This window comes from Apiospora marii (assembly GCF_038362585.1).
Source record: "Apiospora marii strain CBS 49790 chromosome Unknown utg000005l_segment0_segment0, whole genome shotgun sequence".
In the NCBI taxonomy this organism is placed as follows: domain Eukaryota; kingdom Fungi; phylum Ascomycota; class Sordariomycetes; order Amphisphaeriales; family Apiosporaceae; genus Apiospora; species Apiospora marii.
The window spans coordinates 5334597-5359588 of NW_027117377.1; the positions used below are offsets into that span (position 1 = coordinate 5334597).

At 55.4% G+C, this 24992-nt stretch overlaps 14 protein-coding genes across 14 annotated transcripts; 11 read left to right on the forward strand and 3 right to left on the reverse strand.

Moving 5' to 3' along the window:
• Window positions 1-197: 197 nt before the first annotated feature.
• Window positions 198-1316, reverse strand: PG985_009554 (alcohol dehydrogenase; the record flags this gene model as incomplete). The annotated part of the gene is made up of 1 exon (XM_066829322.1): window positions 198-1316. The coding sequence occupies one exon, from the start codon at window positions 1314-1316 to the stop codon at window positions 198-200; it is 1119 nt and encodes a 372-aa protein (XP_066684234.1).
• Window positions 1317-1721: 405 nt separating this feature from the next.
• On the forward strand, window positions 1722-3119 carry PG985_009555 (uncharacterized protein; the record flags this gene model as incomplete). Its single annotated transcript, XM_066829323.1, has 1 exon — window positions 1722-3119. One exon carries the CDS (start codon window positions 1722-1724, stop codon window positions 3117-3119), a length of 1398 nt encoding a protein of 465 aa, XP_066684235.1.
• An 845-nt stretch (window positions 3120-3964) lies between these two features.
• Window positions 3965-4480, forward strand: PG985_009556 (uncharacterized protein; the record flags this gene model as incomplete). The annotated part of the gene is made up of 1 exon (XM_066829324.1): window positions 3965-4480. One exon carries the CDS (start codon window positions 3965-3967, stop codon window positions 4478-4480), a length of 516 nt encoding a protein of 171 aa, XP_066684236.1.
• A 797-nt stretch (window positions 4481-5277) lies between these two features.
• PG985_009557 (heterokaryon incompatibility protein-domain-containing protein) lies at window positions 5278-6213 on the forward strand (the record flags this gene model as incomplete). Its single annotated transcript, XM_066829325.1, has 1 exon — window positions 5278-6213. One exon carries the CDS (start codon window positions 5278-5280, stop codon window positions 6211-6213), a length of 936 nt encoding a protein of 311 aa, XP_066684237.1.
• A 978-nt stretch (window positions 6214-7191) lies between these two features.
• On the reverse strand, window positions 7192-8846 carry PG985_009558 (uncharacterized protein; the record flags this gene model as incomplete). Its single annotated transcript, XM_066829326.1, has 2 exons — window positions 7192-7622; window positions 7703-8846. The coding sequence occupies 2 exons, from the start codon at window positions 8844-8846 to the stop codon at window positions 7192-7194; spliced, it is 1575 nt and encodes a 524-aa protein (XP_066684238.1).
• Window positions 8847-9588: 742 nt separating this feature from the next.
• Window positions 9589-10790, forward strand: PG985_009559 (uncharacterized protein; the record flags this gene model as incomplete). The annotated part of the gene is made up of 3 exons (XM_066829327.1): window positions 9589-10029; window positions 10098-10410; window positions 10480-10790. The coding sequence occupies 3 exons, from the start codon at window positions 9589-9591 to the stop codon at window positions 10788-10790; spliced, it is 1065 nt and encodes a 354-aa protein (XP_066684239.1).
• Window positions 10791-12074: 1284 nt separating this feature from the next.
• PG985_009560 (uncharacterized protein) lies at window positions 12075-13090 on the forward strand (the record flags this gene model as incomplete). Its single annotated transcript, XM_066829328.1, has 5 exons — window positions 12075-12213; window positions 12273-12417; window positions 12469-12721; window positions 12857-13017; window positions 13060-13090. The coding sequence occupies 5 exons, from the start codon at window positions 12075-12077 to the stop codon at window positions 13088-13090; spliced, it is 729 nt and encodes a 242-aa protein (XP_066684240.1).
• Window positions 13091-14008: 918 nt separating this feature from the next.
• Window positions 14009-18457, forward strand: PG985_009561 (uncharacterized protein; the record flags this gene model as incomplete). The annotated part of the gene is made up of 10 exons (XM_066829329.1): window positions 14009-14391; window positions 14462-15083; window positions 15147-15308; window positions 15381-16331; window positions 16390-16640; window positions 16735-16905; window positions 16980-17268; window positions 17322-17349; window positions 17411-17473; window positions 17523-18457. 10 exons carry the CDS (start codon window positions 14009-14011, stop codon window positions 18455-18457), a joined length of 3855 nt encoding a protein of 1284 aa, XP_066684241.1.
• Window positions 18458-18888: 431 nt separating this feature from the next.
• PG985_009562 (cytochrome P450) lies at window positions 18889-19086 on the forward strand (the record flags this gene model as incomplete). Its single annotated transcript, XM_066829330.1, has 1 exon — window positions 18889-19086. One exon carries the CDS (start codon window positions 18889-18891, stop codon window positions 19084-19086), a length of 198 nt encoding a protein of 65 aa, XP_066684242.1.
• A 303-nt stretch (window positions 19087-19389) lies between these two features.
• PG985_009563 (Isotrichodermin C-15 hydroxylase) lies at window positions 19390-20267 on the forward strand (the record flags this gene model as incomplete). Its single annotated transcript, XM_066829331.1, has 4 exons — window positions 19390-19524; window positions 19576-19701; window positions 19799-19965; window positions 20081-20267. 4 exons carry the CDS (start codon window positions 19390-19392, stop codon window positions 20265-20267), a joined length of 615 nt encoding a protein of 204 aa, XP_066684243.1.
• Window positions 20268-20517: 250 nt separating this feature from the next.
• PG985_009564 (uncharacterized protein) lies at window positions 20518-20784 on the forward strand (the record flags this gene model as incomplete). Its single annotated transcript, XM_066829332.1, has 1 exon — window positions 20518-20784. The coding sequence occupies one exon, from the start codon at window positions 20518-20520 to the stop codon at window positions 20782-20784; it is 267 nt and encodes an 88-aa protein (XP_066684244.1).
• Window positions 20785-20989: 205 nt separating this feature from the next.
• Window positions 20990-21655, forward strand: PG985_009565 (uncharacterized protein; the record flags this gene model as incomplete). The annotated part of the gene is made up of 1 exon (XM_066829333.1): window positions 20990-21655. The coding sequence occupies one exon, from the start codon at window positions 20990-20992 to the stop codon at window positions 21653-21655; it is 666 nt and encodes a 221-aa protein (XP_066684245.1).
• Window positions 21656-21691: 36 nt separating this feature from the next.
• Window positions 21692-22468, forward strand: PG985_009566 (uncharacterized protein; the record flags this gene model as incomplete). Its single annotated transcript, XM_066829334.1, has 1 exon — window positions 21692-22468. The coding sequence occupies one exon, from the start codon at window positions 21692-21694 to the stop codon at window positions 22466-22468; it is 777 nt and encodes a 258-aa protein (XP_066684246.1).
• Window positions 22469-22664: 196 nt separating this feature from the next.
• PG985_009567 (uncharacterized protein) lies at window positions 22665-24317 on the reverse strand (the record flags this gene model as incomplete). The annotated part of the gene is made up of 1 exon (XM_066829335.1): window positions 22665-24317. The coding sequence occupies one exon, from the start codon at window positions 24315-24317 to the stop codon at window positions 22665-22667; it is 1653 nt and encodes a 550-aa protein (XP_066684247.1).
• Between the last annotated feature and the right edge of the window lie 675 nt (window positions 24318-24992).

A 24992-nucleotide genomic window follows, 5' to 3' on the forward strand; every position in this document is an offset into this window, starting at 1 on the left:
TAGTATGGCTTGGTGTCGTTCATTGATTATCTCTAGAGAATGTCGGTGGTGAAGGTGATATGACTTGTTGTATACTTCAAGCAGGAATTCGGCTGTGCAATAGAAATTCGTTACATGAAATGCGTGTATTATATTTCCCAGCTCCATGTGTATGACAGCCTATAGCTGCCCAAGTACTGCCAATGAATAGCTCGACTTTACAGCCGGTAAACCAGTTTCTGCCCACTTAGCCCACCTTTTCGAAGGATCTCCATGCCGCGGATCAAGCCCTCGTACCTCCCATCATCGACCCTAACAGGATGCGCTCGAATCTTGTCCTCATGGATCAAGCGCTCTATAACCGCGAACAGCGGCACCGCCATCTCGCGCAGGCGGGGCTCGGGACCGCACCCGTATGGTGCAGGCCAAGCCGACGCGCTGCCCGTGATGCGCGTTGCCAGGATCCAGTCCGGCTCGATGGCTCGGCGGGTGGCGAGCCGGAGATTGAAGGGGTTGAGGGCCGTGTACTTGCCGCCGGCCCGGCCGATGGCCTCGTAGCAGAACCTCATGGTCGAGTCCTCGACCACGCAGTCGACGGCGAGCTCGAGCCCGTTGCCGCAGCGCGCGCGGATGTCGGCAGCGCAACCGTGGGCCTTGTAGTCGAATGTCTCGTGGGCGCCGAACGCGCGCGCCAGCTCGAAGTTGTGGGGCGAGCACGTCGTCAAGACGCGGAAGCCACACCGGCGGAGAAGCTGCATTGCCATGGTCCCGGTGCAGGTGCTGCCGCCATAAACGAGCACCTTCGTAGCTTGCTGTTCCTCGTCGGCAGGTGCGCGGGGCCGAGCTGTGAGAAGGGCTGGGTCAATACCCAGAGACCAGAACAGGGCCATGCAGGCCGACCCGACCGCCGTGCCCAACGCGGCGCCTTCCTCCATCGACATGGACTCGGGCATCCTGATGGCCATGTCGGCGGGAAGCGTGACGTAGTCCGCAAAGGCACCCCCCAGCGGCTTCAGCTTGTTCATGCCGCTGGCAGACCCACAGACGCGGTCGCCGATCCGGTGCTTCGTCGCCTTGGAACCAACCGCCACGACGGTTCCGGCGCAATCGAAGCCCAGGATGCAGCCTGGCGTCAGGAACTCACCCACCATCTTCGCATCCACGGGATTCAAGCCGATGGTCTCTGTTTTGATGAGAACATCGTCGGGTTCTGGAGTGGGAACCGGGACAGTGCCGGAAATTTCGAAGTCTCCAGACTCACTGGCTATGATTGCCGTCTGCGATGGCGGAATGGCGTTTGGTGCTGCCGCGGGTGACGGGGCGACAGTTGCAATCATCTTTGGTGTCTACTCAAAACACAAGGTGGGAAATAACGGCGCTTGTTGTGACAACAGCAAGACCATCTAATGAGGATTCGGCGGGTCCCGACCTTTCAATATCGCCCACTCGGACTCGGAACGAGTAGCGAGAAGGACCAGGAAGGACAGTGGGATCGATTCCGGTTGAGTCACCTTCCCGATTCGTCACTTTCCTTGAATGGAAGTTATCTGACATGCATGCAATTAACATGTGGCTCTCTGTGATTACTAGTACGCCCCTAGGCAAACACCAGAGACAAGGTTACTGGGACACGTCGCGAAGCCCATCAGCATGACAACCACGAAGCATTATATTGCCACCCCCACTGCTTCTATTCCACGCCATCACGATCCCTTGGCGGATATTCCGACAAACCCACCACCATGCCGCCAACCACGATTTTGTTTCTCACCAACTCGGAGCTGGGCCAAGCTTCGGTCATGCTGGCCGTAGCGGCCGAAGTAGCCCGCACGCCCGACTCACGCACCCATCTGGGCTCGTTCTCTCCGCTGGCCCCAGAGGTTCCAGATGGCGTTCTTTTCCACACCCTGCCCGGGCCATCGATGAAGCAAGTCTTTGCCATGAAAGGAAAGGAGTTTCTTCCAAGGCATCGGCCGGGGCTGACAGGGACTCCAGAAGGCTTTGCTGAAGCTTACTCCCGCGTCCTCGCACCCTGGGACGAGGCCGATTTCTTTTCCATCTTCGATGCCTGCTGTCAGCTCCTCAAGGATATACATCCTTCGCTTGTGGTCTTGGATCCGCTCCTTGGTGCCGCGTACGATGCGTGCGTTTTCCTCAAACGCCGACACATCATACTGACACCAAACACCTTGAAGGACCATGCCACGGGCTCCCAACCGGGCCTGGAGGGCCTGTACAAACTTCCCTGCCTAGGGTCTGGGTACAGTCTGCCCCTCGGCCCAGTTGCGGCCCTCTGCAACGCCTACCTGTTGCTCGCCTTGCACATCTACGGCCACTGGTCCGTGTCAGTCAAGAGGCTAGACCGCGCACGTCACCAACGCGGAATCTCCTGGCGTCTCGGCACTATATCTCTATTCGACGATGTCCGCCCCGACCTCATCGTTTTGCTCCAGTCCGTTCCCGAGATTGATTTCCCTCTAACTGTACCCTCCAACCTCCTGGGCTGCGGGCCCATCCTGCCCGCCTACTCGCCCCTGTCCGAAACCCATGGCGAGCTAGCCGCCTGGCTGAACCGGGGCCCCACCATCGTCGTCAACATGGGCTCGCACGTCACGCAGGCAGTCCGCCAGGCCGCCGCCATCCTGGCCGCCGTCGTCGCCTGCCTGCGGCGCCGCGCCAGTCTGCAAGTCTTGTGGAAGCTGCAGCCCGCCGACGCCGTCGTGCCGGACCTGCCCGCGGGCCTGGCTGCCCGCCTGCGCATCGTGCCCTGGCTGCCCAGCACGCCGGCCGCGGTCCTGACGGCGTCGCCGTCCATCCTCGCCTACGTCCACCACGGCGGTTCCAACTCGTTCCACGAGGCCGTCGCGGCGGGGGTGCCGCACGTCGTGTGTCCGGTGTGGCTGGACACGTACGACTTCGCCACGCGCGTCGAGCATCTGGGCATTGGGGTCTGCGGCAATCGCGGGCATGCGCCCGAGGTGGATAGTGCGGGCCTCGAACAGGCGTTGGAGGAGGTGGGCTTCGGGGCGGGGGTCGCGGAGAGGAGGGAAAAGGCTCGTGGGCTGGCTGAGGTGGTGGGCGGTGTGAATGCGGGCAGGAGCATTGCGGCCAGCAGGGTTATGGATGCGGCGCGATATTAAACAAGGACTTAAAGGCTTGGTCTGGACATTTAAAAATACACGGAGAATGTATCTGTCGTGTGACGGGCACCATAGAGCCGAACGCTGTCTCAGTGACCTTCCACCCTTCCCGTAAGAGCTCGCCTTGTAGCCGCCCACCCGGGTCGGCCGGAGACAGACTTGTCTTACTTGTCCTTGACAGCCATCCCATGTTACACATGTGCGCGGTGCGGACTGCGGAGGTACGTTGCACCGGGGACCTGGACGTTTTTATAAGTTACATAGGACTCCCGACAAGAAGAAAAATGGAAATTCCCCTCCTGCAGTCTTAGCGGCGGAATGATTGACCAGCAAGCATGTACCCCCAAGTCACACATATAACCGAGGCGGCAGAACGCCGCCGGTTGCAGAACAGGCTAGCACAACGAAACCATCGTACGTCCCGCCCCGCACGATGCCCACGTTTGCCCCACGTTTGCCCCACGTACATGCGCTCTACCTGCTGATAACAAAGTCTTCTGGCAACAGGCAATAGATGTAAGCCTAGCTCGGTGCAGTCGAACAGAGAGAGCGGCAAGGCCTTGATCTGGACGAAACCCCACACTATACCTCGGCCACCCCCAATCAAAGTCCGTGAAAGGAAGCAGCCGCAACAACAGTTACACCTATATCAAAGACCCAAGGCCGTAGAGAATGGCTTTCCATCACCAGTAATCAATTACGCTCCAGTAGTGCACAACAGCCCCCCCTGCACAACCAGTCTTCTTCAGCGGAGCCAACAGGCTCAGCCCCAACATGCGGCCGACAAAGACAACGACATTCCGAAACATACCCCAGACGATGATCTGCAGTGGATAAACAGCATGATGTTTGACGAGGAACTGTCATTCGACCTATCACTAGATTCCACGTACGCGAGCAGCGCAGCACAAGGGGGCGAGAGTGGTGCCTGCCTCTGGGACTGGGAGGGCGCACATATGGTCATCACTGAGAACGCGGACGCTGATGCCGACAGCGTCGACCATCGTCAGCCGGCCCCCGTCGGGGACAGCGACCAGCTCGAGCCCGAGGACTTCTCGGGCTACAACTCGCTGCACCTGGCGTCGTACCTGGGCCAGGTGAGCACGGTGCGGTTGCTGCTCCGGATGCGACCGGCCGATGCCACCCAGGTGACCGAGAGCGGGAGCACGCCGCTGCACATCGCGGTAGCGCGTCGCCACCTCGACGTCGTGCGGGCCCTGCTCGAGCACGGCGCCGAGTCCCTTCACATGCGCGATGCGGCGGGGCGCACCCCGCTTCACGAGGCCATTATCCGCGGCCAGGAGGAGACGGTGCGGGTGCTGCTGGACCAGGGGGCGGATCCTGCTACGGTTGTCATGTGACCAGGTGGTCGTCCTGCGGGAGAAACGATGGCCTTCCATGCTATGTTGATGTCATATCTGGCGCATCAAGATTCTTGAATATTGTTGTTTGCAGGGGCTTGGACAAATAACCCAGCAGGGCCGTACGGAAGCAGTTAGTAATACTTAATACGCCCACCACTTTGCGCCTCTCTTGTCAGGTTCATCTGCCTCTGTCTCTTTACGTGCTGTCACACGAAGAAAGGGGCTTGAGAGGAGATAGTGAGTGATGAAAGTGACCAGGAAGCAAGCGTGACAGGTGTTTCCCGGTGATAATTATGCAGTGACAATGTTGGGAGGCACCGCGGACCCAACCAGTGATGCCTGTTTGCTCTTGTTGCACCGTAATACAGCGCTAAACCGTACCTTTCAGCTCGTACCAGGCGCGTGGCTGAAATGGTCATTTTTGATAGGTATGTCTCAGGTAAGACTCTCGCTTTCGGTTCCGTTTTCGTTTTCGTTTTCGCTTTCGCTTTCGCTTCCTGTCTCGCTCTCGCTCTCGTTCTCGCTCTCGCTCTCGCTCTCGCTGTCGGTCCTGGTTTTTGGCTCGGTCTCGCTTTCGCTTCTCAGATATGTCAACTTATGCCAGACAACAGTGTCACAGTCGCGGTTTGTACGCTGCCCTGTCAGCTTTACACGAGCATTGACTTAACTCATTGTTTGAATCGGGAAGAATCAAACAACGTATTTGAGGTTGGTCGTTGTTTCTCTTTTCCAATTCCTTGGCAACCATCCATGCTAATTACCATTTTCCGCTAGCCCATATCCCCTTCGCACACATGACCCGTGAGCGACACAATACCGCTGACCGTCAGCAACAACCGACTGGAGGTCCGATAGGGGCACTAGTCCGAGGCATCGCTTCAGGGATCGGTCTTGCATCCGAGATTTACCAGCACCGCAAGCACAAGGAAGCCACTGAGGCGGGACCCCACGATCGCGCCGACAATGCCGCTACAGGAATCCCAAAGGGGCGCGGACACGGGAACCACGCCGAATTACCGCTGCCAGAAGATGAGGCCGTTTGGGAACTAGATGAAGCACAAGATCAAGTGGCGGGCACCTCAGTCGAAGTGACCGGTACCACGGAAGAGGAGATGGCCAACCCTGCCGACTCATTCCTCCAGGTCCACCCCCGACCCTCCTCAGTGGGCATGCTTGCTCTACCAGTCGTCATTACCCAGCGACGGCCAGGGTCCCGTGTCAGAGGCTTCGTACGTGCCTACTCGCCTCTCCTAGAGAACGTCGGCATTGACCAATCGACCTTTCTCGACTTTCTCGATAAATTGAATAAATCCGCAGAGCCCAGCCCATGGATTCAAGCCATTAACCTGGCCTCTTTCGCGGGGCAGGCAGTACCAGAGCCTTTTACCATTATCATCTCTCTTGCCGTGAAGAAGGCAGCCGATGCAACAAGCGAATTGCATAGTCGGTTTAAAACGAATCGATTCTTGGATCAAGTCAATAAATCCTTCTTCGCACCGCGTGGCCTAGTAGCCCTGGTGATGACGTGGAAGCCGAGCCAGAACAGCGACATGGTAACCACGGCCGACTTCGATATGAAGGCGTCGATCGCCAAAACATCAAGTTCCACCCGGCAACGCCGCCCGTTCGATAGTTCGAGCGGCGCCACATCGTTCGAATGGCCTGAGACGGCGCCGCTCGTCTTCCTATTCTCGACGAGGTCGTGGACGCCGAGGGGAAGTCCGTACTGAAGCGAAGTGGGAAGTTCGTTGGGCAATATATGGACAAGCGGGCTAGAGCAAAATGGTCCGGTGAAAATCCAGATTCGAACATGGCCAAGGCTATGGGAACAGAGCAGTTTGCATCTCGCTATGCCGACCCTAATCATCCTGCCAGTAGTGGGGATCCCATTGCCCTGTTAACCGGAGGGTAAGTGGTATGAGTTTGCCGTGCGGTGTGAAATACTTGACTGATCGTTGCCAGATTCCTTCAAGCCGGATTTGGCAGGGGACGCCACGAGATCGGGGGTCTCAGGGGTGGGTTGAGGGATGCAGCAGGTGGTGGCCGACTTGGTCTGAGAGACGGCCGGAGCGCTGGGGCAATCGGTCTGAGGGGCGAAGGGCGGGTTGGTCTCCGTGGCCGTGAATACGGCAGGGCGGTGGGAAGAGGGAGGTCAGTGGAATGGCGAGGAGGCGGAGAAACGTCCCGTGGTGGCCTAGCTGGCGATGGGATCGGGCCGCTCACCTTGATATCGGGAGCTAAGAAGCTGTTACAGGATGTGGGTCAAGTCAAGTTTCATCGAGGACCCGGACTTTGCTAATACTGGCGCAGGACGTACTTTATCTTATGATCGTACAGCGACCAACGGAAGACCAGATGGCAGAAGCAATGGGGCGCCTGTCCTTCTTGGAACAGCCTCGTCGTTAACGAAGGCGACGGGAGGGAGTCCTAGGAGATGAGTATGGACCAGCTGCGAATTAGAGCGAACTGTAGTGACAAGAGCATGGAACGGATTATTATGAACGAATGGCCTAATTAGCACGTTGACATAGTACTCGAGGAAGATCTTGTTGAACACGAAACTTCTGATACTTGCACGACATAATATTAAAGACAGAGGCTGCGACAATGACGGCAACAGTAAAGATACATCAGACCAGGAACGAGAGGTGGATTCACTGCCAGTCTAGACAGGTTCACCGCAGCAGAAGACACTCCATTGAGCAAGCTCATGCCCGCTTCCACAGCGCCACCTTGACACCGTCGGCATGAGTGAGTGTCAAGGCCAAGTTCTCGCGGAACACGCCCCCACGCGCCTCTACGCGTGCGTAGCACTGGACGAGCCGTACCAGAACGTACCTGGCCTCGAACAAAGCGCGTTGCTGACCCAGACACACCCGGGGACCCCCGTTAAAGGGGAGGTAGCCCCAGCCGGGTCGCAGGGGCCGGGACGGGTCGCGCCAGCGCGCTGGGCGGAACGCATCGGCGTCGTCGCCGAAGATCTCGGGAAGCCGGTGGGTCGCCCATACAGAGTAGTGTACGGCGGTGCCTTTGGCCACGAAAACAGGACAGAGGCCGTCGGGGCCTCCGCCACGAGGGATGGTGGTGTGGCGGGTGGCAAAGCGCATGTTGACCGGCACAGGCGGATGGAGGCGGAGGGCTGGAGAGCGAGCTGTTGTTAGTGATGGTGGAACCAGACTACTGGGACTGGGTTATCGTAGGAGGCGGATGCAGACGTACTCTCATCTACAATGCTTTTTAGACAATACATGCCCTTCAGACTATCATAGTCGGGAACGCGTCCTTGAAGTTCGTCCACCTCAGTTTCCAGTTCGCGCCAGACGTCCGGATGTCGGGCTAGGAAGTAGAAAATGCTGCTCAGGAGGCCGGCGGTCGTGTCGCGCGCGGCCAGAAGGACATTCAAAAGCTCGCTCCGAAGCTGGGTCGGATTGTCGCAGGCCGAGGACAGCTCCGAAAGCAGATTGTAGCGGCTGGGTTTGGAATCCTTGCACGTTCCGGGGCTGTGGCTTTCCCGTAGGGAATCGGCGATGTAGCTGTCCACGAATCTGTGCACGACGTCGCAAGCCTCCTCGAATGCCTCGTTCTTCTTCCAGGCATCAATGATGCCTATGATCTTCCCGAGACGGATGCGCCCCGGCAGGCATGCTTCGGCGTAGTCCCAGGATTCCGAGAAATGGGCCATGTCCGGGTTGGTCTGGCAGTCGATGGAGCGGCCCAACAGAAACTCGGTCGAGTTATCAATCGTGAAGTTAAAGAACAGGGGCTGCAAGTCCACCGTTTGCCCGTCTTCGGGCAATCTTTGGATGAGTCTTTGGACGTGGGTTTCGACACAATCCAAGTTGGCTGCTACCTGTGCTCGAGTGAAACTTGGCCGAATCAGAGCCTGCTCCGTGTTAATCGCCGCATTGTGGGGGTCATTTCTTTGGAGTCGATCACTTGCCCTGGAGCATTCCCAGCTTTCACCATCTGCGGTGAAGATGCCATGGCCGAGGAGTCGATCCATGGCACGCATCCTCGTGCCGAGTCCGAAGTCCTCAAACTTCGACGCCAATACAGCCTTGACGTTCTCGGGCTCGCAAGTCATGACGAGGGGCTGTCCCATCATGCGAAGCGTCAGGGTGTGCTGGTCCGTTCGGTATCGCGTGTTCAACTTCTCAAGAGCCGTCCGGCCATCAGCATTCTTCTGGAACGCCATGAACTGATCGAGTCCCAGAACAGGGTCGCGTTGGCCCCACTTAATAGCAGGCTTGCACCCGTTCTTTCGTTTGAATGCCTGGACTTGGATAAAGCACACAACCCACAATCTGAGGCCATAGCCGACAAGTCCCGCCAAAATAGCGAGGACTAGTAGACCCAAATTCATTTCGCCTGATACGTTGACCTATTTTGTTTGATTTATTTTTACTTTGTTTTTTGCTTGAAATAGGTGATCAGGTTGACACAAAATCAACTAGAGAATTGGTAGATGTCGCAATGCAGATCTCGCTCGTAATACACTGTGACTCGTTGGTCCATTGCTTGGCTACCTCGCTGGCTTGTTGCTGGTAATTGCAACACCAACAATTGGATGCGCTCGCTGTTCGCCTTACCCTTTGACCGGATAATGACCTAGGTATCACGCTTCTCAGCTTCTGAAACCCGAGTGTCCGAATATGGTAATTAACCCCTAGCTTGTAAGCTACATTTGGAAGTAACACATGTCAGCATTATAAAGGGTCCATCCCTTTTAGGACAGTTGGTAAAGGCAATGCTGCATGTCAGCATGCATAAGGTAGGCCAAGACCTATTAGATCATTTACAGCAAGAACAATAAGCAATTTCTGGGTTTAATTTGGACCAGTCGGGTGCTGTCATCTCAGCTGGGGACATCTACTCCGCTCAGGCTAGGTACAATGGAAACCGGATCAGTCATGTACTTACCTACTCCACACCACGGCGTGTAGATGGCAGCAGTCAAGGGGATAAGTTTCTGAATTTTCGGCCTCCGGTTGGTCATCCACCACACCTAATGGAGTTCCTTGTATTAAAGCAGAGGAAAGGAGTATCTGCCATCTCCAGAGTTTTAAAAACATTATTCCATTCATCCACAGGACCTCAAGCTGAAGATGGCCTCGCCCGTGCACACCTACTTCTACTCCATGGTAGAGGTCGCAGTGGTCAAATTCTTCCTGGACCACCAGATCTTTCGGGCTATCCCGTGCGAAGACGATGCCAGTATATGTCATGAGGAACTGGCTTCCAAGTCGGGCGTAGAGCTGAGTCTCCTTGTCAGATTTCTAAATTTTCTCATCGCCGCCGGGGTGCTGTCTGCCCCTAAACCGGGCCATGTGGCCCACACCACCCCATCTATGATATGGTTGCGCGAAGACGCATCGTGCTTCTTCCAACATATTTTCGACTTCTTCTTCGTGTCCGCTGCGCGGTGGCCCGAGTACTTTGATACCTACGGTCCCAATGAACCCAAGCATGCCAACCAAGCGCCATACGGTTTAGCGTCAGGTTTCCCGGGGAGAAATCTCTACGAGATTCTCGATACCATGCCACAGGTACCACGCTCCTCGGTGGAGAAGTCCTCGCTCCTCCCCCTATTTTGTTGTATCTGACCCGTTTACAGAAAGCAGCATCATTCAACGCCACCATGGCTCTGGCAGTAGCAGAAATGCCAGTCACCGGTACATACGACTTCAGCTGGGTTGACAGCAACGTATCGGATGGGCCAACTGGCGATCGGAGGGCAATCCTCGTGGATGTGGGCGGAGGCAAGGGGCAAGCACTAAAGGCCATCCTCGAAGAGAACCCTCACATCCCAGCGGACCGCTGCGTTCTCCAAGACAACGTCGATGAGGTCGTCAAGCAGGACCGGGATGGTGTGATGAACACCGTTGGGAAACAGGTCGTCAATTTCTTTGACGAGCAGCCAGTCAAAGGTGCGCGGGAAGAGAGCCCATGTCCGTGACGTCCGTGAAGCCACATCTGACCATTATGACGATAAATAGGGGCTCTAGTCTACCACGTCCGCCGGGTGCTCAATGATTGGCCTGACGAAGCCTGCTTCACCATCCTCCGCCGTCTCCGGGAGGCTTGTGCGCCGGATTCGCGCGTCTTGGTGGCCGAGAACCTCCTCCCGCCTCAGGCGTTGGGTTCAATTGACCTGTGCGCCGTCGACCTCTTCATGATGAACTTTGGCGGTAAGAGACGTACGGAGGAAAATTATGCCCACATTGCTTCGTCGGCGGGGTTCCGCATTTCGTCTGTATCCTGGGCCGACCCGTCCAAGTTTGCCGTCATTGAGATGGTGCCAATCTAACTAGGCACGGAGGCTAGGTTAAAGTTCGTGTTGTTGTGCAAAGGAAAAAAGGGGTTTGAGATGTAATTACCGAGATTGGAAATCAGACTGTATATCCCAGACTGGATAGATTGTTTTTCTGGGTTTTCATTATTTCTCAGTGCATAGTCCTTGTGATTTGGCCGCCAACGAGGGCATTGGCAATTTTTCCTCCAGACAAGGAGCTGTATCGGAGAATCTTAACTCATAATCGTCGCTTTTGGAAGGACTGGAGGGCTACACAGAAAGTGAACAAGTTTACCGATTGTGGGATTACAGATCTTGCAACAGATGGCACCGTTTCTGCATGGAGAGATTCCCACTTCTAAAACGCAGCACCCGTTCAGTCAAGCAGGCTTAGGGATTTGAAGCTGAATTCTTTTTGATCTCTGAGGATCACAGCGATCGAGTATGTTACGGTCTAGGGCCTGATGTGAAGAAGGCATCAGCGCCCCTCGGCCAACTAACGCACGCACTTAAGGTCCAAGACCACCGCGAGCCTTTCAAGATTGCCTCAGGCAGGCGCAAGAGAGGCTTTCCTCATTTCCTCAACTTCAGATTGATTGTACGTTGTTATTGGACAGTCACAGTGGGCAGTGGATGTGCTCGATATGTGTATGATATCTCAAATTCACAGTGATGGGTTCACAGTGATGGATCATATGGTTGATTGGACATAGAATATTTTCGTATCTTCATTTTTAATTGGCAGCGATGGCGGGGTTTTGTCTCACCCAAAAGTGGAAATTCACTACAAGCGTTCGATATACATGTACTTACGTGGTACATGTACTCCATTCAGCCTGCCGGGAACCTGCCTGGGACCCTCACGTTGGCGCCTGGGTATGCACTCATAATCTAAAATAACGACCAATGATATACAGGCTCAGCGCAAGCCACATAATTCAGCCCTGTCTCTCAATCTCGGGTTCGCTTTCGGGTTCGGTTTAGCGTTTGACTCAGCCTACCCATCACCTACCTAGGGTAGCGTTTGCTGACATGCGTCAATCAACGTTACTCAGGTACTACGCGAGAAATCCGTATCCCGGGCAGTGCAATGAGGCTTTGCTTCACTTGGTCGCACTGGGAGAGTAGCGTAGACATCCAGGAATGCCAGACAGAGCCATGCCGCGTTGTTTAGGCTCAGACCATACTTGTTTCTTGCCAATTCTTCTTTTAACTGCACGCCTGTCATTCCCAAGCCGTGTCGGAGCCAAGTTGAGCGCCGTATCAGTCAATACACCAACGAACAAGCACGTCAGCAATATGAACGCCCATACAGCAGCTGGCATTGCCCAGGTCGTCTTCTACGCACCCATCACTGTTTATGCGCAGTACGTCGGCTTTCGCTGCTGGAAGTACAGATCCCGGATGGCCTGCTACATGATAATGGCTTTCACATTGAGTAATCCAAGCCCTGCTTCTCCATATCTTGCCGCATAGCATTACTGACAGGCGTCAAAGTCCGGCTTGTTGGCGGCGCCCTGGTCATAGCCGTCGAGCAGGACCTGAGTACCTCCAACGCCAACTTGATCAGAGTAACCTACATTCTTCTCAACATCGGGCTTGTCCCTCTTCTAGCTTCGTACGACGGTTTACTAAGCGTGGTGTAAGGACTCCTCTTCCTAACTGGCACGATTTGGGCTGATGCGTGGAGTAGCTCCCGGGAAAACTTTCCCAAGAATAACTATCTGAGAGGGATCCATGCCATATGTGCTCTTCTCACCGTACTGGCCACAGGGCTTCTGATTGGAGCTGGAACCTTGACGGGCAAAGCAGACCAGGCGTCTTTGCAGTCCACTCTCTACAAGATTGGCTATTTCGATTTTGTGGCCATCTTTGTTGTTGCAATCGTTCTAAATGCTGCTTATTATACCGTACAGCGCGACAGCATCAATCAGTCGCATATCAAAGTATGTCTCTCTGCTGCCTGACGATGTCCCCTTTTTCTTCGTGTCATATCAAGATCCCCCGGGAGCAGATTTTCGACAGTGCGAAATACAACACTGGGAGATAAAAACTAACAATACTAACTCTGGAACTTTTAGATTTTGGGATGCTTATTGGCAGCCTCGCCATTTCTTGCACTGAGAACAGTTTACGGTATCATTGGGATCTTCAAGGCCACGGGCCCCGACATGTTCACGTCCATGTGGAGTTCGTTGTTCGGCTCGGCCACAGCTCTTGCGCTTATGGGTCTGCTGCCCGAGTATATCGTAATTTGTATCTATGTATACATATTGCATTACAGGATCGCAAATGCAGGGCCATCGACCGAGTGAGCTGCAGATGCAGGTCACGACGAGCTGATGACGGATAACAACGAGCTGCTCCAAAAGCACGAAAGTTCAACCGCGGAACAACAACGGGAAGCAACTTGAAGGATGGCGGTAAAAGTTCCGCATGAGGGGTATGATTATTGGACTTAGCAATGGATGGTAGACAACATTCTCATTCATTTTGCATCCAGATGTGCTCAAGTCTGGCTGCGGACAAGTCTGACTGCGGAGGACGTTGAAGCGTCTCGACCAGGTGAAGCAAGGAGGGAAACAGCCGGTGCTGCCTTCCTGAGTTTTGTACCAATTCCATTCAGAGCTATTGCCATGTTGTGTTTCTATACCTAGAAGATGTTCATTACTTACACGGATGAGGGACAAGAAATTGAGCGATATTGACGATTGATGCCCTGGGCAGCCCCATCCGGATAGAGTACAGGATGACATAAGATACCTGGCGTTGCAGGCAATTTGGCGGTTGATTCCGGACCGTTAGTGGCTCGATGCTGTGATGGTGGGGCTTGCAGCTGCTTCAGAGGCTTCTACGGCGTTACCCCACCACAAATTGCGTTCTGCAGCCTCACATACTTGGCACCTCAATATCATCTGCAGTCAGAGCACAGTCAGTGCAATGGAGTTGCAATGATTATTCAATAATTCCATTTGGAGTGGAAGCGCCTGTTTCAAAGAGAGCGTATTTACTTTCCAAATCTGCACGTACGTGTGTATCTCCAAGGGCGGCAATCAGGCCAGTCATTCAATCCCCTTGCATCGGAATTGATTGCATCTGCCACTTGCAGTTTGACCACACACCCTTGCAACTTCCCTGCCCGTTTTTCCGCGGCCCCCAATCCCGCAGCAGGCATCTACGTCTGCTTTTCGAGTGATGCACATCAGCATCTGGTCGTGATCCTGGACGTCATCATGGATGTCTTCCTATCCAACCTCCCGCAGGAGATTTCCGACAAGGCTCTGAAGACGCAGCTGGCAACCAAGCTGGCCCCGATTGGCATCTTCCAGGATTGGGCCTGCAACAAGCATCGCAAGACCAAGACCGGAATCATCACCTTCCTACACGTTCAAGATGGTGAGACATTCTTGGCCGAGTATGGTGCTCTCGACATGCCCGGCCAAATAGGCCGCAACGGCAAGACGAAGCAGAAAGCCCGTTTGTACATGTTCAACGAGCGTATCTTCTGTCACAGAGGTCGTCAGCAGCCCGACCAGTTCCATCTGAAGGCTATGCAGAAAGGCGCCAACGATCGTCGAAAGAAGGCCGAGGAAGACCGCCGAAAGAAATCTGACCAGTAAGTTGAACATGTTTGAACGAAGCCGCTTGAGGTTTTGATGAACTCAAATATCTGACGTCTTACTTAGGCAGCAAGATGAGCAACCAAAAAGTATGAAGGTCGCATTTGCGTTGCACGAGACGACCAATGCTGGACTTTCCTGCGGATACTACACATATCAATCAGGCGAGCTTGTATACGTGCCCGAGGTCAATTGGCAAACGCAGCAGGGAGTGGCAAACTTCTCCAAGTACCAGCTCACGGTGACATTCACTGATAGCTTGTATGGAGGAACCTCCATTCGACTCGAGATCCCTTACCGCATCATTGTGAACGTGGTTACATCCTCGACGCCCACCGCTCTCACTTTGACCCTCTGGGAGGCTCCTCGGATCTTTGGAGAGGGCCAACTTGATCCTCTCGAGGCTGCCATGGCAAACCTCTTGATCCAAAAGGGCCCTCAAGGGCCTAACAGGGATCGGTTGACAAAGGTCCCGGGAGGAAGTGCTGACCACGGCCAATCCATCGGACAGTGTCTTGTCTACCGCCTCTCAGCCTCACCCGTGGAGTTTTATGAGAAAATTGAGGCTCTGAAGGCCAGTGAGCTGTTCTCAATTGGTCATCAAAATCACGTCCCGACGACGTATGCAGATCAGAGCATCGCCCATGGCATTAAAAGATTTAAAGCTTTTGTCTCGGAGTGTTCAACGGTGAGTTAACTATACCATGATTTTCGACAACGTTTTGTCAATCCAACTGACGTTTGGGCAAAGGTCCTGCCTTTCGATATCCTGTACCAGCTCCAGGCTCTAGTTCAAAACGCCTACCTCCTGCCGTGGACCGTTGATGCCATTCTCCGTCGGCTGATGAGACACTACTACGATGCTGACAGCAACAAGAGACTCGGCAAGAAGGATGCCATTCACAGTGACAAGGTAACATCAGCATCCTCACCACTACTTTACCGTGTGATTAACCCAATGTTCCTGCTAACAACACATGGTTAGGAGTTGCCTTTTTCTGCTCAAGCCATCAAGCGGCTGTTTCCCAAAATCCCCTTCCCTGGAATTGGAGAGGATGCATCCATTTTCAACCCGGACAGTCTATGGGACTATCTCTGTTCGCTCGAGCAACTGGTTCGAGAAGATATGGCAGCCGATTTTGCTTCTGAAGGAGCCCGCAACAACCTTACGTGGGTTTACAGAGCTCAGGTATCGCCCACCGGTTTGACTCTCCATGGTCCAGAGCTAGAGGCCAAGAATCGGATCCTGAGACGCTTCCCCGACCACGTTGACTACTTCCTCAGAGTCCAGTTCAGCGACGAGGATGGACAGAATCTCAGGTTCAATCCCAAGGCCAGCAATGACAATATATATGAGCGGTTCAAGGGGGTGTTCAAGGGGGGCTTTGCTATTGGCGGCCGCCACTACGTCTTCCTCGGCTTCTCGCACTCGTCTTTGCGCAGCCACTCGGCTTGGTTCATGGCCCCATTCGTCTTTGAATCAACATTGCAGACTTACTTCACCGTCATTTCGCACCTCGGAAGATTCAATCATATCTACTCTCCAGCTAGATGTGCCGCGCGCATCGGACAGGCCTTTTCAGAAACGCCTTTTGCTGTGGATCTTACCGTCAACGAAGTCAGCGATCATGTCATCTCTGACATTACTCGGATTGATGATCAAGGCAAGGAAAGCGTATTCACGGACGGCGTCGGCATGGTTTCGCCGGAGGTTGTGGAACTCATCCAGGACGCCATGCCCCAGCGAAAGAGCTTTCCGACTTGCTTCCAGATTCGCTGGGGTGGAGCGAAAGGTATGGTTGCGCTTGATACTCGATTGACTGGACGAAAGATGCTCGTCCGACCGTCCATGGTCAAATTTGACACGGACGATAAGGATAACCTTGAGATCTGCGATACGGCCAACAAACCTATTCCTCTGGTGCTCAATCGACAGGTAAGTACGATCCCCCTTTGTACAAATGAACGTTCTGACCGAGACCTTGCGTCAATAGATGATCAAGATTATGGAAGACATGAAGGTCTCCAATGACTTCTTCTTCAAGCATCAGAATCGGGAGCTCAACCGACTCAGTCTGATTACAGCACACACTGTCAACACTGTGGAGTTCCTTAGACGGCAAAGAATCGCGGAGCAGGTTGGCTTTCCACAGTTGATTCGATGGTTGGATAGGAACGAGATCGACTACAAGACAGATCGTTTCTTGAGCTCGATCGTCGAGGCGGTTGTACTGCGGGAAGTTCGGTATGTTGGACGCCCCCCTCTGGTGGTCTTCAGTATCTCCAAAACAGAAAGATTCCTTCGAACGTTCCGATTTATGACTAACGAGCTCTTGTAGACTTCTCAAGCACAAAGCCCGAATTCCCATGGAAGATGGTGTGACATTATTCGGAATCTGTGATGAGACCAAGTTTCTAGAGGAAGATGAAGTTTTCGTCACATTCAACAAGTCTGACGCTGTTCGGGCTGATTACATGGGGCTGGATCAACAGCAGATGCTGGTGACCCGGTAGGTTATTTGCATTTGTTCTCATCTTGCACAAGCACCCCGTTCTTATAGACTGACGTCGTTTCTGGCTCTAGTTCGCCCGCCATGCACCCAGGTGACATACAAATTGTCACCAACGTGATTCCGCCCGACGACCACCCGCTACGATCATTGCAAAACTGCATTGTGTTTTCCCAGAAGGGAAAGCGTGATATGCCGTCTCAGCTGTCTGGTGGCGACCTGGACGGGGACATCTTCAGCGTGATCTGGGATCCGGGCGCTATTAATGCCGACATTCTCACGTTCGAGCCTGCTGAGTATCCTCGTGTTCAGCCGCTAAATATCGGTCGGGAGGTCGAGCGTGATGACATGACCGAGTTCTTCGTGAGTTGTCTTCACTTTCGGGGTCGTTCACAGGCTAACCAAGGTCTGAATAGGTTCAATTCATGGCCACTGATCAACTAGGTGAGTCGAAACCGTCAACGCTTTGGTATGCAACGGCAACGCTAACGAGAACCGGTACTAGGAATGCTCTCGAATAAACACATGGTGCTTGCAGACCAGAGAGACGCAGGCACAGTAGCCGATGGTAAGTCTCTGCATCCTCCTATGATAAACTACAAGTATTGACCAGACAGACTGCAAGAAGCTGGCCGAGATGGCGTCTACTGCTGTAGACTATTCCAAAACGGGTATCGCTGTTGACATGGCTCAGATTCGCAGTATAAGGTTCAACAAGTTCCGCCCCGACTTCATGGCCCCTTCTGTTCCCATGAACATCAAGCGCCGCACGGAGATCTCATTCGAGCAAGAGGTGATTGGGCCTGAGGGAGACGATGAGGACGAGGAGAACGACAGTCCCCGGTTCAAGTACTACGAATCGGACAAGATACTTGGGCAACTATACCGCGCAATCGATGAGAAGAGAATCTGGCATGAGAGTGTCCGCGTTAACACTAAGCACGTTGCCGGACCTCCGGTGTGGAACGCCCTCATCTCGTTGATCGAGTCAGAGTGCACCGAGACGCTGGGTGGCGAGGTCGACTGGAAACAGTACGAGGCCGAAGCAATCAAGATCCGGGAAACATACGAGGATATGGTGTACAACATCACCATGGACTACTCAGAGCACGCCTCCATTCCCATTACAGAGCTCGAAGTCTTCACCGGCAACATCTTCAACAAGTCGGGGGTACAGACGCGTCGCCAGCGCGACCAGTCCATCAAGCTGAAGGAAGCGTTTGATCGCATCTCCAAAACGACCGTGGCCCTAATCCGCAAGAATAAGCACGGCCATGACGATGCGAACCTTGAGGACGACGTTGCCAGCACGGTGTTGGAGTACAACCCGCTCGCGGCCCTCGAGTTGAGTCTGGCCTGTCTCCACGTTGGCCGCCGGAAGCAGCGGAATCATGTTGGTCGCTGGGGTCAGAAGGGTGACGACAGCGGCTTCCAAAGCTTTAAGGTGGTTGCGGCGTCCTGCGTCACCAAGGAGCTGGACCTCGCCATACGACGGGCTGAGATGATGGAGGGTGGGGGCTACGTCGGCGTTAGCAGCGCCAGGCGTAACTGATCCGAGACGGCGGTGGGAGTGGTGTAGAGTATTTCAGCATGATCCAACATGGCTTCACAAGACAGGGAGTATTTCGAGAAGTCTTACATGAAACACGGTAGTGCGGCTGACTCAAGACTGCCTCGGAAGCTCACGATGGGGCACCACAGGTTTGTTACTTACAGCCGTTTCACGTCAACGACCCAGTTACAAGGGATAAGGAGGGGGCGTAACCTAGTGATCATAGCTTAAAAGAGTCTTGATATGAATAAAAACTCTATTTCTGGTGACTGTATCTTGCTTCGGGTTGATGAGACTTCCAATTCCGTAAGTCACCGAGATCTTGCACTTGATTCCCAACGTCTGACCTAACCGCGCGGATGTTGACCAACAGCATACCAGGTTGGGAGGTTCCGGCATATTGAGAACCGCTAATCGATGAAATATCTGGCATGTGCTTACGGTGTAAATGTACAACCCTCCTGGTCCAGCGGCTCCGCGAGAACTGCGCCCAGTGCAAGATCCCCCAGGACATGACTGACTGGTACCACTGGACCACGTTCGATGCCCTGGGCGACCTGGCATTCGGAGAGCCGTTCGACTGTCTGGAGAAGGCGCGCTATAACCCCTGGGTCACACATATCTTCTAGGTCTTGATGACGGCTAACAAGATCACCACGGTCCTTCGTTTTGGCTATGTCGGGAAACTGCTCCCGGCGCTTTTGATCCCTCGCTCGCACTCTATGAAGATGATACGGCATCAGGAGCAGTCGGCTGTCAAGGTGGAGAAGCGGCTGAAACTAGGGACTGGGCGCGGGGATTTCATTGGGAAGATGGTGAGTGGGAGCAGGAAGCAAGACGGTGTAAGCCCATTCCGCTGCAATGTTGCCACACCCGTGATACGAGAGAAATCCGCCAATTGCTGTTGTCTATCGCTTGGTGGTTCGCAAGAAATGAGCCGAGACGAGCTGGTGGCCAACTCGACGGTCCTCATCATGGCCGGCTCCGAGACGACGGCCTCGCTCCTCTGCGGCATGACCTACCTGCTGGCGAGGAACCAGCCCGTGCTCCGGCGGCTAGCCGAAGAAGTCCGATCGAATTTCAGCGGCGAGGACGAGATCGACATTATTAGCACGTAGAAGCTGTCCTACCTGCAAGCTGTCATCGAGGAGTCTCTGCGCTATTTCCCGCCGGCCGTGGGGGCGCTGCCGCGCGTGATTGCGCCGGGAGACGACCACATCGTGGACCGATACGTCCCGGAAGGTGTAAGCCCATGTCCATCCTCTCCAAGTTTGAAAAACATAAAGACATAAAAAAAAAAGGGGGAAAAAAAAAGAGGCGACAGATGCTGACCAAGATCAGACCGTAGTGGAGGTCTGGCAGTGGATACTCTACCACAACCCGGCCTACTACCACAAGCCCGACGAGTTCCGTCCCGAGCGCTGGCTCGGCTACGCGAAGTTCCAGGACGACGCGCTGGCGGGGGTGACGCCGTTCATGGTCGGCCCCCGGAACTGCATTGGCAAAAAGTAAGTCGGCGATTGCCTTGCCCTCCTCACTCTTTACGACAAATTCAAAGGGTGGAAACGACCATGGGAGTAAAATGTATTGACCATGGTGGCTAACTTGGAACTCGATATATAGCCTGGTGCACGCGGAAATGCGACTGATCCTGTCGCGTCTAGTGTGGAACTTTGACTTCGCCCTCGCGCCGGGGATGGAGGACTGGTACGAGCGCTGCGGGGCTTACACGGTCTGGGAGAAGCCGGCTCTGAACATCTCGTTTGTACCTCGGTCTACCAAGGGGAGTTTCAAGGATGCAGCAACATAAAAGCCCCGGTACATCGCGAGGAGGAAAGGTAGTTTCTTAGCAATCGACCACGATATTCAGGGTGGGCGGCAAGAATTATGGTGTTGAGGCTTAAGTATGCGGGTGAAGGATGGCAGAAGGTCCGTGTAATGTCTGAGTATGTCATCGGGTGATGCGAAAACCCCCCTTTTGGCGCGCAGTATACCATTTGGTATACGCAAAGGAGCCCCATGACCCGAATGAGCAGACCAATCGGGACATGTGCATTAGTATGCCGGACTTGACCGATCTCGATTTGCAGTACGCGATGGGATACATCGATGGTGAAGGCCAAGCAGTGAATCCGAGCGATCGAGTTGAATTCCCCGACTTGATCGCTTTGGGCAATGCCAAAGGACTGCGAATGGCTAACCGACCCGGCGCCAAGAAGATGTCGATGACCGATGCAGCAAAGGCGGAGACCAAGAAGCAGAAGTTGATTTCGGCCGATGAGGTCAATGCCAAGATCGCCACGATGGAGGATAAATTGCGCCCCTAGCAACACCCCCAAACACTGTCAAATAAGCAATCATTAGCGGCCATCAGCCCAGTACCAACGCCATATGAAGAAGCCCCCCAAAAGCAACCACTAAATTCGGTGCACACAACTGGTCGCATCACTTCAAGTATTGTAGACATACGCGTTCCAGATTAGCCAATTGTACATACATATCCATCCATGTGCCAATCGATAGGTCTCGTCAATGAGTAGTAGAAGTATCTCTCCGCCGCCCCTCAAGCGTCAGAAGCATTCACCGCCATCGTCGGGGATCGCTGCACCGTCCGCCTTCTCGCCACCCATCACTCCGACGCCGGGCACGCTTCGCATCTTCTCGTGGAACGTGAACGGCATCGCGCCGTTCGTGCAGCCGTACTTGCAAAAGAGCATCAAGTCGTTCTTCGGGGTAGCGGCCAACACCCCATCGTCCTCTACGCCGGGAAGAAAGCGGCGCCGGCGTGGTGCTGGGGGAGAAGAGGCAGGTGTTGACGTCATTATCGCGGACAGTGACAGTGATAGGGATGCCAAACACCTTGCTCAAGAACGTAGCTATGGCGACGACTATCCGTCAGAAGAAGGCGAGGCATCACTGCGCAAGGCATTGAAGCGGTATGGATGGCCTCAGATCCTCTTCCTGCAGGAAGTCAAGATCAAGCCTGGAGATGAGAGAACCCAAGACGCCGTCAGGAAAGCTGTCAACGATACCCAGCGACCGATACTTGAAAGCCACGCGCCGAGACCGGGAACGTCCAAGAGCGCTGGTGGTACTGCACCTTCTCAAACAGCCACCCTCGCAGACGGAGGACCAGAGTATGATGTCTTCTTCAACCTGCCTGCCGATCCGTACAACGCCAAAGGGTTCGGAGGCTAGGTGTACGGGGTAGCCACCATCATCCGCCGCGACTTCATGAACTCGCACGTGAAGCAGGTCCGCGACGTCCCGTGGGACAGAGAAGGCCGCGTCCAAGTAATCGAGACCCACGAACTGAACTTCCCACTGGACAATATTACTTCTGCCGAACCCAGCAGCAACAACGGCACCAGGACCAGCAGCAGACGCACCAAATTCTCCATCTTCAACATCTACGCCGTCAACGGCACCACCAACCCCTATCGCTCTACCCGCACCGGGGCCCCCGCCGGCACGCGCCACGACCGCAAGCTGGCCTTCCACGCGGACCTGCTGCGGGAAGCGCGCGAGCTCGAGTCGCGAGGCTACGCCGTCATCATCGCCGGCGACCTCAACGTGGCGCCCGACGAGCGCGACGGACACCCTCGCCTGCGCACTTTCCCGGTCCAGCACGTTCTCAACCGCGCCGACTTCCAAGCCAAGTTCTTCAGCCGCGATCTCGTTGACACGGCGCCGAACCAGGCGTCGTACGAGGCCGCCAAGGCGAGTGTAGCAAAGACGGACAAAAACCCCATGAGGCGGGGCCTGGACGGGGTCGATACCTTCCGGCATGTGCAAGGGAGCGAGCGGCGGTACAGCTACCACCCGCGCGGCCGGCCGTGGGGCTCCGGCTGCGACCGCGTGGATCTCATCGTGGTGTCCCGGACGCTCGCGAATGATGTCGTCGATGCGGGCATTTGCGACAGTCCTCGCGACCGGGGGCCCAGTGACCATTGTCCTGTCTGGGTTGAGGTTGGACGCCATCCAGTTGGGATTGGTTCTAATGGGCAGTAATATACTTGTATAGACACCCGCATCTCGATATGCAATTGCACAAGTAGGCATCGACGCATGTCTAAGCATTAGCAAATCTACCATCTAGCTCCTAGAGACTTCGCAAGAGTCCGGACGTTGGGAGGTAGGCTGGGCCATTCAACAGACACTATCTATCTACACATCTCATGCCATCTCAAAAACGTACCACAGCCCCTCACAAGAACCCCTGAACCTTCTCCCAAAACGCCCCCGGGTTCTCCGCCATGGGCAAGTGGCCCGTCTCGGGCACAATGGCCAACTCGGCACCCTTCTCCCCCAGATTCCCCCGGAACCCGTCCATGGCCTTGACCAGCGCGCCCTTGCCGTCGCCTTCGCCGACGGCCAGCAGACCCGGCACGGCGCACCCCCGCATCTCCTCCTTCATGTCGTAGTCCCAGAGCGCCTGGCAGCCGTAGCGGAAGCCCTCGACGTCGTTGGCCGCCACCATGTCCGTCATCCACCGCACCGTCTCGGCGCCCGTGCTGGGGTGGAACCAGCGCGCCACCGTCTGCCCCGCCAGCTTTTGGATCCCTGGTGAGGTGGTCTTGCCATCCTCAAGGGTCGCGGTGCTCTCGGCCAGGGCGATACGCTCCTTCCAGGCGCTCGTGTTAGCCGCGCTCGACGCCGCGTTGAAGTCGCACGCCACGAACCGGTCCACCTTGTCGCCGTGCCGCAGCGCGAACCGCAGCGCCGTCGCGCCGCCCATGGAGACGCCGACCAGCGCGGCCAGGCGCGGTATGCGGAGGGCCGCGAGGAGGGCCGCGAGGTCGTCGGCGTGCATCTCGAGCGTCGCCGGCTTGGGGGGCTGCCCGGGCACGGCGTGGCGACCGCGGGCGTCGTAGCGCAGGATCTTGTATTGCGGCCGCTCCTTCTTCAGCACGGAGACGAAGCCGTCCCACATGTGCAGCGAGGTCAGCAGGGAGTTGCAGAAGGCGATGACGGGCGCCTTGGGGTCGGGGTTGCCTTCGAGACGGTAGGGGACGACGAGGCAGTCGGAGGGGATGGTCACGAAGGACTCGATGACGGGGTTGCCGTCCTCGTTGGCCGTCTTGGTCTTGCCGTCGGCGGACTGGAACGACGAGGCCGAGGTCGCGGTCGGCAGCTCCGAAAGAGAGGACAGGTCGCGGGGGGCCGGGCCGAAGGTGTAGAAGAGCGACCAGAGGCGGCGGCCCTGCAGCGTCGCGTAGTTGTCCGTCACTTTCACGCGCCACGGGGTCGCCATGGACGCCTTGTGCTCCGGGCCGCCGAGGCCGTTCTCCTTGGTGTAGTCGTGCACTCCGTAGTACAGCGTCTTGGCGCCGCTCTTGGTGTCGAGGACCGACGTCTTGAAGAGCCGCGTCCGCAGCCAGCCGGGCACCTTGGACAGCATCTCGGCGTGCTCCTCGTTATACCACTTGAGCAATTCGGTCTCAGCGTCCGGGTGATCCTTGAGTCCGAGCTCGACAACCACGAGCACCAGCCCCGCGGCCTCGTCGTCGGTCAGCTGCTCGATGGGTAGGAACAGCGGCGACTTCTTCTCCGAGACCAGGTCCCAGAAGTGTCTCGTCACGTCGACTTGCCCAATAGTCTCGGCCTCGCGCGGGGAGCGGTTGGCGCGCAGGGTGGTGTAGGTGTCGGTCTCGAGGTGGGACATGCGCGTCACGTCGTAGGCGGCGAGGTACTCGGGCTGCTGGTCGTCGGCGGCGCGGTAGCGCAGGCCGTTGGCGAAGATCTGGGGGAGGCGCAGGCGCGTGGGGCCGTGCTCGTTGTTGTACCACTCGTGGAACTGGGCGGGCGGCAGCTCCGGCTTCGGCTGCATCGTCACCGCGAGCATACCGGGGGTCGACATGGTGCCGGCGGTGGGGAGGGGTCGAGGCAGTAAGTAGGTAGACTCGGTAAACACTAGACGAGACCAGTGTGGAAGCTTTGATCAATCAATTGAGTCGAAGATCCCAAGAGAAAAAAGGTAGATTTCTCGGTTGGAGAGAGTGTAGCGACTCATGGCTACAATGTACGTGCCAATGCAGATATAGATGGAGTACTTGTTTGCTCGGCACTTGAGCGGTTGAAGGTTGAGCCCGGATTCTCCAACCGCGCGTGGGGTACCGTCACGATAGCTTGCGCGCTGTCTGCTGAGGGCCGCTGTGGGGTAAATGTTTACCCCTCGTTTTGGCGTCTTCGGCCCCCCTGTCGGGTGACGAAATCGGCAAAAGTTGGCTTGGCCGGGGGCACTGCCCAACCACCAAGTCTCTGCGAGAATAAACCGGTCACCGGTCAAGTCATTTCTGGAATCAGAACTTCAAGAAAGTATCGTTGCAGCACAGCAGTCCTCGTTTATTCTGCAGTCACAACTTAGAGTGAACGGAATAATCAAACGGAATAATCAAGACAGGTACTGTCGGTGGAGGTTTATTATTATATATCCTCGCTGGCTCCAATCTGCCACTCCATCATCGGCGTTCTACAGATTGTCTTTGATGTTTGAAACAACGCTGCCTGCGATAAATAATAAAAAGGGAGTTGT